Source organism: Genypterus blacodes, unplaced genomic scaffold, assembly GCF_046128005.1.
Source record: "Genypterus blacodes isolate CSIRO-AG114 ecotype Tasmania unplaced genomic scaffold, CSIRO-AGI_Gbla_v1 ptg000019l_1, whole genome shotgun sequence".
Taxonomy (NCBI): Eukaryota; Metazoa; Chordata; class Actinopteri; order Ophidiiformes; family Ophidiidae; genus Genypterus; species Genypterus blacodes.
In genome coordinates, this window is record NW_027466832.1 from 2,494,411 (window position 1) to 2,505,476 (window position 11,066).

The window sequence follows — 11,066 nt, forward strand, 5'->3', positions numbered from 1 at the left end:
CTATATAAAGTAGATCTTGGTTCCGCTGCTGACTGTGTGTCATGTGATGTGTAGACGAGGAAGCGTTTGAAATCGGCGGAACTACGGTAAATATAATCCATTTATCGAGCCATCTAAAGCTACTCCACACTTTTGTGCCGTCGAGTAGATGTGCGAGCGAATATTAAAGTAGTGGACATAAAGTAACTTTTCAGCAGTCGGATAGTTTCCAGGCTGTGGGTTTGCTCAGCATGCCGACATACTGTTGCTATAGATACGTGCCTTACCATCACCTGTAGTTGTGCATTATGGACATATTTCATTCATATGCGGAAATAAACTGGCGTGAGTCTGAAATATTACACTTTTACTCTAATGTAACATACATATTTTTTGCTCAGTGTGATTCGTCATGAAGCTGATGGATGATGGATGTCTACTTATATTACCATATGTCATGGGAGAGCACTGGTTTCATAATGCTGTGTAGAGTATGGATGCTGAATATAAGGGGGCCAAAGGTCGCAACAACAAGACTAGCAGTAGATGTGTCACATGTCTGTTTAAAGACAGAAGAAGATCATTCTGGTTATAAACCCAGTTTTACCTACAGTTACTTCAACTCTTACTGTTGTACGATTCAAGCAGGAATTGAGTTGTGGTGTGAGTACACAAATCAAATATTGGTCACTTTTAAAATTATATGTTAACAATTGATCAAAATAATTGTGTATATAGGCCGAAAATTTGACCTGCGGTGTAGACATGAGCTTGTGACACATCTCTCTCTGCTCAGGAGTATGTCATCATGTCATCATTAAATGTAGGTAGCCCAGTACACGTGAACACGGAGGTCAGGTCTACAGCAACAGTAGAGGAGAGATGTGGAGATTTAGATTTAGAGATGTGGTTGAAGTATATGCAGATGATTCTATCCAAGCTAAGCAGCTGCTCAACGAACTGCACTTATGTGTCTGAAAGAGGTTCCCTAAATCTCTAGCCGGACACTTCTTCTTTGTGGTGTGGAGGCGATGGATCTGCTGAGTCGTGTACCAGTTATTCACAACCCCCACATCCCTTTTAGATGTATGTTTGAATGTATTGGAGTGTCACACAAATGTGGTTTGTTGTTGTTCCAAAGCATGTGTGGATCACCTTTTTGTTGAACGTACGCTTTGTGACCTTTCTTACAGAATCTGAAGCTTTAGGCTTGTTCAGTCTGTTTAGTTGTCTGTGGACCTTGGTTCCACAGAAGCTGCTGTTCCAGTGTAATATTTACAAAAGGATTGCTGTGTTTTGAAAGTGACTCAATGTCATTTCCTTCCTTGGCTCTGCAGCGATGGCAGACAGGTTGCTCCTCATCCAGACACTGGTAGTGTGGATGCTGAGTCATGTCTCTGGTGAGTGGCCATGCTTTCTCACACACATGTCTTAGGGATTCCATGGTTTTATGATGCAGATGACACAATGATGCATGTTTTGTTTATTTTTTACATTGATGCCTTAATACTATAAAGTTAACATAAATTGGAACTTTGAACATATTTTAAATGGCTCTACCTAGAAAATGTTAAAAAGCTCTTTATTATGCTTTAATATCTGAAAGACATGGAATATGAATTATTTGCCATTACGTGACAAGTTCAGTCTGCCACCCTGTCATAAAGAGTAGTAAACAGCAAACCATTTATTCAGAATTCAGGGAAATGAATAGACTTGTAAATGTTATAACATGAATTGTTGAAATCACCAGGCTTGTTAGGAATCCTTTGTATCTTTTCTTGAAGGTTAAATGAAGGTGTTGACTTTATGACATCAAAGAGAATCACTCTTTATTTTCTTTCCACAGCACAGTCCACAGTGCATTTTTCTGCTCCTGAAGTCTTCTCCATGGAACAAAATTCTAAAGCCAACATCAGCATTACTGCCAGGTAGCAAGAGAAGCAAAGTCTTCACAATGACTTCACTAATGTTTTTGCTGCATTCATCTGTAATGACGTGCACATGTATTTCCAACTTCATTATGTTGGGTTTGTTGATGAAACTGCTGAGGCACCAAATCCCCCATTAGAACAGCTCATAATGTAATGCCCATAATCAAGAGTTTTTATTGTGACCACCATGCGTAGTTGTGTGTGGTAGTCTGTGGCTGTGTTGAGTTCAATTACTTATCCAGGACAAGTAAAGTTAGGTCCTCTGGATGGGATGTTGGTCTCTGGCTGGGTGAGTGACCTGTCCGTCAGCTTCTTTACCCATTTGTCTCTCTTGTGTAAGAGGCTGTTACAGTGAAATAGTGGTTTTTCGTACGGTTTGGTACTCTCATCTTTCTGCAAAAGTACCAGTTCACTGGAAGGACACTTTTGGAGTTTTTTTTTTCATGTCTTCGGTTCGAGGTGGAACAAAATAGCCAAACTTATTTGCTTACTTCAGAAATAGTGTTATTGATACCCTTTAGAAGCATGGCTGACTCTGCTGTTCTGAATGGATTTTTTTCTCTGTCCAGCCACCCTCTGACGCATTCAGTCCAAATCCAGTTGAATGTGACTTACAGCTCCAAGAGCAACTACTCATCTATCGTCACGCTGCCTCAGCAGGTACAAAGACTAAAGACGCAATGCAGTTTGTCACACTGCTATATTAGAAATGCTACTTAGACACACTTTACCAAATCACTCTTAGTCTCTTCAAGCAAAGGATTTTCTGACCTCTAAATGTTTCACCATCACAAGTCTGTGAGTGGTGTTAAGTGTAATGTTCTTCTTTATGTATTGATACAGGACGTCACTTCGCCTCTTGTTAAATCTTGTTGTGTCTGTTGCTTATAAGGTGCTGTTTCCTGCAGATGCAACCTCTGTAAAGTTTGAGGTGGCAGCACATGATGTCGGCCAGGTCACCACTTGCCTGCTCAGCAACAGCACAGAGATTGACAGGTGGGTAGAGGGACAGACTGCAAATCCTGATTTGTTATAGTCTTCATTCATTTAAATGACAGAACATGTTTTCCAAGGCTTAGTATGCATCAGAATACTGTTGGGATGGTTTAGATCACAACCATCCACTCTGGTCCTTCATGTGGCTCTGTGTCTCTCTCCTTGTGGTCTCATGTCCCCCTCCAGGTGACTGTAGGTCACGTGACGCTTGGCAGCTGAAAGATGTTTTCTTGCTTTTAGTATGAGGTCACACCCCTTTTTCCTCAACATATGTGCGATTTTCCAGACCCAATGCATTCAAGACATATTTTTTAGATTTTTTTTATTTCTCAACACGCAAATGTGAAGTATATTTGAGTGGTATTTATCATTCGCCATTTTCAATTTCCACTTTACTTCAATTTAGTATTTTGCACACAGCCCTGATGTAACATCAGCACAACACAACAGCACTGACTTCATCTGTTCATGTCTTATTGTGCCTCCAGAAATATAACATTTTGGACCAATCCTAGGCAAATATTGATCAACTCTCTGTCTGTCTCTCTCGCTCTCACGCTCTCTCTCTCACGCTCTCTCTCTCACGCTCTCTCTCTCACGCTCTCCCCCTGCCCTTTACACTCCTACATGTTTGGTTCTTAGACTGTACATCAAATTGTAAATATCATGCACCTTGACCCCTTCATGTTGTATGAGGCACAGTTGGAGAACTACCAGTATAAGCATTTCTAACAACAGTAAAACAACGTATGACCGCATGTGACTTTGAATTTAAACTTTGATCGATGAGGCTCAGTCATTGTAATTGAAGGTGAGCATGATTTATTGAGAATGATCTGTAGCATCTCTGGTCTGAAGTGTGTCCCTCCTTCTGTCTATGTTAATCACTTTGACCCTAATAACACATTTTACGAAAACAGCTAATGTTTCAGACCCAAATTGTATAGAGACAAGGCTCTATAACTTTGCGTCAATAGGTTTAGTCTAGACCAGTGGTTCTTAACCTTATTGGAGGGACTGAACCCTGCAAGCTTCATCAGTGCATTCACCGAACCCTTCGTAATTAGAAAAATAAAATATGATTCTATGGGTATATATACCTATGTTTCTTCAAAACATAGGTATATACTGTATTTTATTAGTGCACAAAATGAACCATGCATCAGTTGCACACAAAATCACTGTGTTCAAAGAACAAAACCAACAAAACATGCATTTCACACAAAAACATAACTCAAGGAATATTTACTGCAAATCAATGAGACTTTTGCTGTTGCCTTTTTAGATACAAGTTCAGAAATGCGCGGCTTCTCCTTGGCCAGTGCCACTCTCATATCATTTTCACAACAAAGTCTGTTCCTTTTCTTAGTTTTCATGTCTAGCATCCTCGAAAAGGATTGCTCGCAAAGATATGTTTTAGCACACTCAGTGAGTATCTCAAGGGCTTTCTCAGCAATAAGGGGGTATGGTACGATTTGGTGACACCAAAACGTTGAGAGCGTTGTTGTTCTGAAGAGTTGCTGTTGAAGCTGGCTCTGCTGAAGTTCAATGATTTCGTCGAGGTATTCATCATTGATATCTGCTGTCGCAACACTAAACGTGAACGGCTGTCTCACCCATGCTGGATATGACTCTGTTCTGTTCTTTACAATTTTAATAAAAAACGTTTTGTTTTCACGGCATATTCGGCCGAAGGCCCACTATGTTGAAACAACTCTCCCTCTGTTGTATTTCCTTCTGGCTATCACCGTCTCATCAATCTCCACTTTTTTGCTGGGACCTCCAATTTTAGTTACCTGATCATCCATTGTTTTGAACAAGGAGGTCCCGAAGAAACTGTGACCAGTCAGTAAGTGTACTTGGGTTTTACATTCATCTCAACGGCCAGCATTTTTCAAGGGGCATTACGAGCCCATAGAAAAGTAAACAAAAGCAAGGTGTCTAAACGGTGTGAAGAACCTTGAAAAAAACGTCCCTTTCTTACAGAAACCTCCTTTTTGTTGCACGGCTTGCTCATACAAACCCATCGCAAGCCGTCAACAGTCTTTCCCTTAATCAAATTCATAGGTTTTTGACAAGTTTTGCAATGTTCAAACGAACCCAGGTTAAGAACCACTGGTCTAGACCCATCGGGCAATGGGTAAGAACCTATAGAATATGAATCAATTATCAACAAATGTACATATGTTTCAATTCCAACCTAAACAAAGATGGAAAAAACATCAATGGTGAGAGTCCCACAATCTCTATGACTGAGACTATGGCAGTCTGTGGTTGTTGGAAGTCTGAAGCCTGAGCTGGGCTATGTAGCAGCAACATCCTGTGATAGAACAATCCAATCAAGCCAACAATCTACTTCCAAATTCATTTCTATGAGGCTGTGACTTCAGTTTTAGCTTTTGATCTGCTTCCTCTCCAAGTTTTTTGATGTATCCTCCACATTCATCATTGGGAAATGTGTTCCCCACCATACCTCATTGCAGGAGTCCTGCAGTGATGCAGACCTCTCCACCCCGGCACCTCTGTGCAGCAGAAAGGGGCTGTACTAGGTGACATACATTCAGCGTCAGATTGCATTCATGTTAAAGTAACGTGTAAATGTGGTTGAGAATAAGGATAAATGCATGGACTCAGAGCATTTGGTACATTGCTTGTAATGCATGACAATAAATAATTTCTCGCTGTCTCGTCTGACCACCAGGACCCGCTTCACGGTTGTCCATAGCAACACCCTACAAATAATCAATGAAGTGATTGGATGGATGTATTTTGTTGCCTGGTCGATCTCCTTCTATCCACAAGCCTTTGACAACTGGAGAAGGAAAAGGTAACTTCCTACCCTCTTGTTTCCTCCATCCTGGAGGTTTTGACTCACCTGGAAGCCTGATTTGACCTCATAGAATGATGAGCAACTGTCAGGTCTGTTGCATTTGGGTCAAGGAATGGAAACACTTAACGTAACTTTTTTAAATTGCATTTTTATTTGAATTGAGTCTATACTGGTGCAAACGCTTTAGTGGCACGAATGAGTATTTTTACTTTTGTCAGCTTATTTCTGTGGAATACAAATGTAAATGTAACATTGATGACTAAACCAGCGCAGCAAAGTCTGCATTATTTGTGTGTTTGGTGGTTCCATGTTTGACACAGATGGTTGTGCTTGCAGGGGTGGTGGTAAATGTTGTAGTTGTCACTGTTAATTTTACACAACAAGCCGTAAAGATGATTTTTTGGGGTAAAGAGTCCCAGTTGATCACTGTGTTTATTCAGTGTTGTAGGTCTGAACTTTGACTTCTTGGCTCTCAACATAACCGGCTTCATCGCCTACAGCCTCTTCAACATAGGGCTGTTCTGGGTGCATTGTATCCAGGTAACGTGATCCTGTTACAGTCGCACACATTCAATGTAATAATACATCAAAGATATGGATGTCCTTCACAGCCCCGGAAGAAAAATATAAGTACCTTATGATGTTTATAGATATTTTTGCTGGTGACATCTGGAATCCTCTTTTTTTCCACTTGGTAAAATAAATGTCAAGAGTGATTATAGAACATTATTTTACACAGGCTGCTATGTTTGAACACACCGTGCTATCCCACCAAATAGATCCAGAATACACTCAGATTGAACTATTTACCAAATGGCACATTTGCTAATATTGCAATTTACACACGAGTATTGTTAGAGCTAAGTTTGTTTGTGAATTTTTGCAAGCTAAAAGAGTGTGTGTGTGTGTGTGTGTGTGCGTGCGTGTGCGTGTGCGTGTGTGTGTGTGTGTGTGTGTGTGTGTGTGTGGGTTTTCTCTGCAGGAGGAGTTTCTCAGGATCAACCCTACAGGCATTAACCCTGTCAGAGCTAATGATGTCTTCTTTAGTCTCCATGCCGTTCTGATGTGTTTGATTTACGTTTGTCAAGCTGCTGTGTATGAGGTTTGTATGAGGCGCTGTAAGCCTTCACTCACTGTGTACAGCAACTATGGAAAGACTTGTAAGCAAAGTGAAGAGAAATGTGGAGTCATGAGTGGATTGTGCTGAGTGAAGACACTTTGGATCCTTGAAGTCTCTACCACAAACACAATAACACTGTTTCTCTCATCCTTCATCCAGAGGGCGGGGCAAAAGGTGTCCTGGGTGGCTTTGGGCTTGTTGCTGATTGGCTGGACGTTTGCCCTGGTTAGCCTTTTCCTAGCTGTGGCCAGTGTGATCACCTGGTTGAATTTCCTCTATTGTTTCTCCTACATTAAATTAGCCATCACTCTGATCAAATACATTCCACAGGTAGGTAATCCACTTCTAATGAACGATTCCAAATATTTTGTAGACTTTTGTATTGCGTTGGCAGTCTGTTAGTAAATATACTCAGGAAGAGCACAAACTTGTGATTTGATAGGTTTAATTCAGCGCATCAGGAAGCGTCTCCAAGTCTTGGATCTCATTTATGCTGTTATATGTATTAACATGTATAATTTTTTATTATTATTCTAAATGCAATGTAGTGCGAGTGTTGAGTCATTCTGTGGCCATGAATGTCCTTTAACATAACAGGCTGTGTGTGTGTGTGTGTGTGTGTGTGTGTTAGGCCTACATGAACTACAGCAGGCGCAGTACTGATGGCTGGAGTATTGGTAATGTCTTATTGGACTTCACTGGTGGAACCCTCAGTATTCTGCAAATGATCTTACAGTCCTACAACAATGGTAAGAGGAACCCACACAAACACAGACGCACGCCTGCTGGTGTGATAGATGAAAGCCAAATATGTCCAGAATGCTGAGACTTCAGAACAAACACAAACAAATGTCAGTGTTGCTGGAGTATGACTTTAAGAAATGGATCAATCAAAACTGTATGTGATAAGATAAGATAAGATAAAAGTTTATTATCCCGAGGGAAATTACAGATGCACAAACCCCCGATTCCAAATGCATTGCATGCTAAAATGCTAAAAACAAAGCAGTGATTTGAAAATTCTCTTTGACCTATATTTGTATATAGATCATTCATGTTGTAACTGATCTACTTTATAGTTTTTTGTAAGTATAGACTCATTGTAAATGTGATGCTGTTGGGACGGTAGCATGTTTACCACCATGTTACATCACCTTTCCTTTTAACAACACTTGGCAATTGTTTTGGAACAAAGGACACAAACTTTTGCCATTTTGAAAGTGAAGTTTGCCATATTTTTTAGATTACAGCAGATTTTCTTCCATTCTGTCTTGATTATAAGACATGGAGCCATTTCCTGCTTGGGCACAGAGCTTGGTTGCGGGTCTGGATGTTCTGTGTGTATATCAGTCTTCACTTGTTCACATGTAGATGCAGTGACAAACTGTGTTCACTGGCAGTTTTCCCAAAGTATTCCCGAGCCCGTGCGGTGACGTCTGAGGGCTGGAGGATCACAGGCATGCAGTGACCCTTGACCTTTAGGCAAAGAGATTTCTGTGACCTAGGGATTAAACATTCATTCCATTGCCCCCGTCTTAACATTGTTGTAACGTGTTGTGGGCATCACATTTAGAATTGGTATATATTGACACAAACAATTTAGTTGATCAGAATTGTGCTTGTTTTCAATTAGAAAGGATAGTAAAGATCATTTTCAAATCGCTGCTTTGTTCTTTTATTTGCATTTTACTCAAACTGTAAATGTGTCTGACTGTCTGCAGATGAGTGGAAGCTGATTTTTGGGAATCCTACCAAGTTTGGCTTGGGTTTGTTCTCTGTGGTGTTCGACATCATCTTCATGATTCAGCACTACTGTCTGTACAGAGGAGCTATCCAGTATGAACCTGTCACAGAGCACCAGCACTGACACACACCAATGCACATTCACAGCACTTTGTGTCTTAAAAGGGAAAACTATAATGACTGGGAAATACATAATTCCATACACTCTTTGAAGCCTTGTTTCCTGCGTTCAGAGGGACATTCTGTGTGTCAGATCACACATGCTGGTGGAATACAAACTGTTGGTCTCACTGTTTGATAAGAGCAGAAGTGTTAAATGATCACACTGCTCTGTCCAAAATAAATGGTTTCATACTTGGGCTTTATCCATGAAAGTTAATAAATCTGTTTTGATGTACCTCGTGTTATTGCTGCATTATTTGCTCAACATTATTAAAGACTACACACACCCCGACCTCATTATCCTGGTTTACTGATATTAGTAGACAGACAGATGAGAGTAGTTTTCTTCTTTCATCTTATTTGTAATCAGATGTTTAGAATTTAGAACTCAAGTCCTCTAGTTGAGATCAGTCATGACATGAGTCCAGGAAGAAACTGCATTTGCTACAGAGACGACCTCCTTCTTTCATTAAAGGTAACCAACAGAAAGGGCCTCAGGCAGCGGTTGGTTGGCCCATTTCCAGGTCTTCTGTCCTCTACATGAGCACGATGTTTAACAAACCAGCCACTGATGGATGTCAGAGCATGTCAGTGATGCTTTCTGGGGTCATAAAGTGCTTTGGATCTCTCAAACCAAGATGCCGTCACCTGGGCAACCCAGCCAGAAACCAGGATGTGTCAAAGTTGCAATTCCTCCTCAAATATTCAAATTCATTCAGCCATCTGGAAGAACATTCAGGCTCCTCCTTCCTCCGTCCTGTGATGCCCAGGAGCATCACAGGACACAGGAAGTGTCGCCTCTTCGTTTCCACCCAGTCCACTTATTGGTTTGTTTGTCTGTTGTTAGGACCAGTGAGAAACCGATGAAAAATAAGAAAGAACAAGAGAGCTCTAAGGAATTTCATGTGTCATAGTGGAGCTAATGGTGCAGTTGGAACTCCCAGCACTACCAACAATCACTCATCAAATGTCATGTGATCACACGAGTGGAGAAACACAATCTACCTCAATTAATGATGATCATTATTCAGTCATTACTGAATACACAATTTAAACATTTACAGTAAGAGTGTAAAGTGCGGTTCTGGTTGAAGGACCGTTTCAGATCTATTTGTACTTATAAGAGCTTCAGACTAGAGCTTTGGGACAAAAATCAAACAAAACATTTAGAACTGCTACTCTCTTGAAGAATGGGTGTCTGCAAAGATCAGGCCCACGGCAAAACATGGACTGCTGAGAGAGAGGAAAAAGAGCATAAGCAACATCATACGACCTGCAGGAATATTTCATGTGTCACAGTAAGAAAATGACGAAATAAAGGAAACTGGGCTCCACATACAACATTGTTTTACGTCTCCACCTGATAGCGTCTAAAATTCCTTGTGGTTATTGTTCCAGTTTGGAAAGGCAGGTACAGAGAACACTTGAAGGTTTCCATGTTGGTGTATAGTGCAGCCAGGTACTGTCTGTCTGTGTTCCCTGTTTATCTGCTGGATTCTGATGTGTTCTCATCCTTGTTTGTGTGCAATGCTGTAGTGTTTACATATACTGTATATACATACATATATGTACATATATATATATTGTTCACAGTTATGATCTATAGTCCCTGAACATGGTTGACAAGCAAGCAAACAGCATTTGTTTAACTGACAGATAATAACTGACAGAAAATGTACCACTACTTCTAGTAATTTTATTGTAATTCCGCGCTTTGCTTTTGTCCTTTTAAGTCTTTAAAAGCCTTCATCAGCTTTGTCTTCATCATAACATCAAATTAGGATCACAATCATCAAGTGCATACCGACATCTGACACGCATTTCTAGTCCCATCAGTTTTGTTTATCTTTGGCGAAACTGCTGTTTCATCAAACCTATCTGGGAAGAAGCACAGCGCTTATTACAAGGCTCAATTTCCAATTCTCTCACAGGTACTCGCACACAAACACAAAACCACACACACAAACACACACACTCGGAATACGAGATAAGCCTCGGCACGAAGCAATACCCAGACGGGCTCGGTGATAGAAAAACGCACAGAGTAAGAGGGAAACACAGCCATTATGTGAGGTCTGAGAGGAATACTAGAAACTACTCACACTCTGCTGACAGATAACTGAGAGAAAGTTCAACAAATGATAAAAATAAATAAAAAAAATAAAAGAACAAACATATATATGTATTTATCTACATACTACGTACAGATTTCTTCCTCAACGATTTTAATTGGAATGCTTGTACGCACGTCTCTTTGACTAGCTGGCGGCCCAGGTGAAAAAAAGATAATTAGCCTCTTTGG

The 11,066-nt window shown here is 40.5% G+C and overlaps 1 protein-coding gene across 3 annotated transcripts; it reads left to right on the plus strand.

Annotated features, from left to right (window-relative positions):
• The first annotated feature begins 13 nt into the window (after nt 1-13).
• On the plus strand, nt 14-8,999 carry ctns (cystinosin, lysosomal cystine transporter). 3 transcript variants are annotated; one of them, XM_076141545.1, is made up of 12 exons: nt 14-86; nt 1,317-1,379; nt 1,829-1,910; nt 2,483-2,573; nt 2,806-2,909; nt 5,393-5,458; nt 5,611-5,736; nt 6,180-6,279; nt 6,722-6,841; nt 7,019-7,189; nt 7,491-7,608; nt 8,581-8,999. In XM_076141545.1, the coding sequence occupies exons 2-12, from the start codon at nt 1,319-1,321 to the stop codon at nt 8,724-8,726; spliced, it is 1,185 nt and encodes a 394-aa protein (XP_075997660.1). In that variant the 5' UTR covers nt 14-86; nt 1,317-1,318; the 3' UTR covers nt 8,727-8,999. The 3 variants fall into 3 exon arrangements, with proteins under 3 accessions (XP_075997660.1, XP_075997659.1, XP_075997661.1); XM_076141544.1 differs by lacking the exon at nt 14-86 and adding an exon at nt 114-324; XM_076141546.1 differs by lacking the exons at nt 14-86; nt 5,393-5,458 and adding an exon at nt 116-324.
• The last annotated feature ends 2,067 nt before the right edge of the window (nt 9,000-11,066 follow it).

Bases quoted from the DNA above. Each gene is read 5' to 3' on its own strand.
- ctns (XM_076141544.1), top strand. From the start codon at position 288: ATGGACATATTTCATTCATATGCGGAAATAAACTGGC. The intron at 2,574-2,805 runs GTACAAAGACTA...GTTGCTTATAAG, and splicing joins TCGTCACGCTGCCTCAGCAG to GTGCTGTTTCCTGCAGATGC. The intron at 7,190-7,490 runs GTAGGTAATCCA...TGTGTGTGTTAG, and splicing joins TGATCAAATACATTCCACAG to GCCTACATGAACTACAGCAG.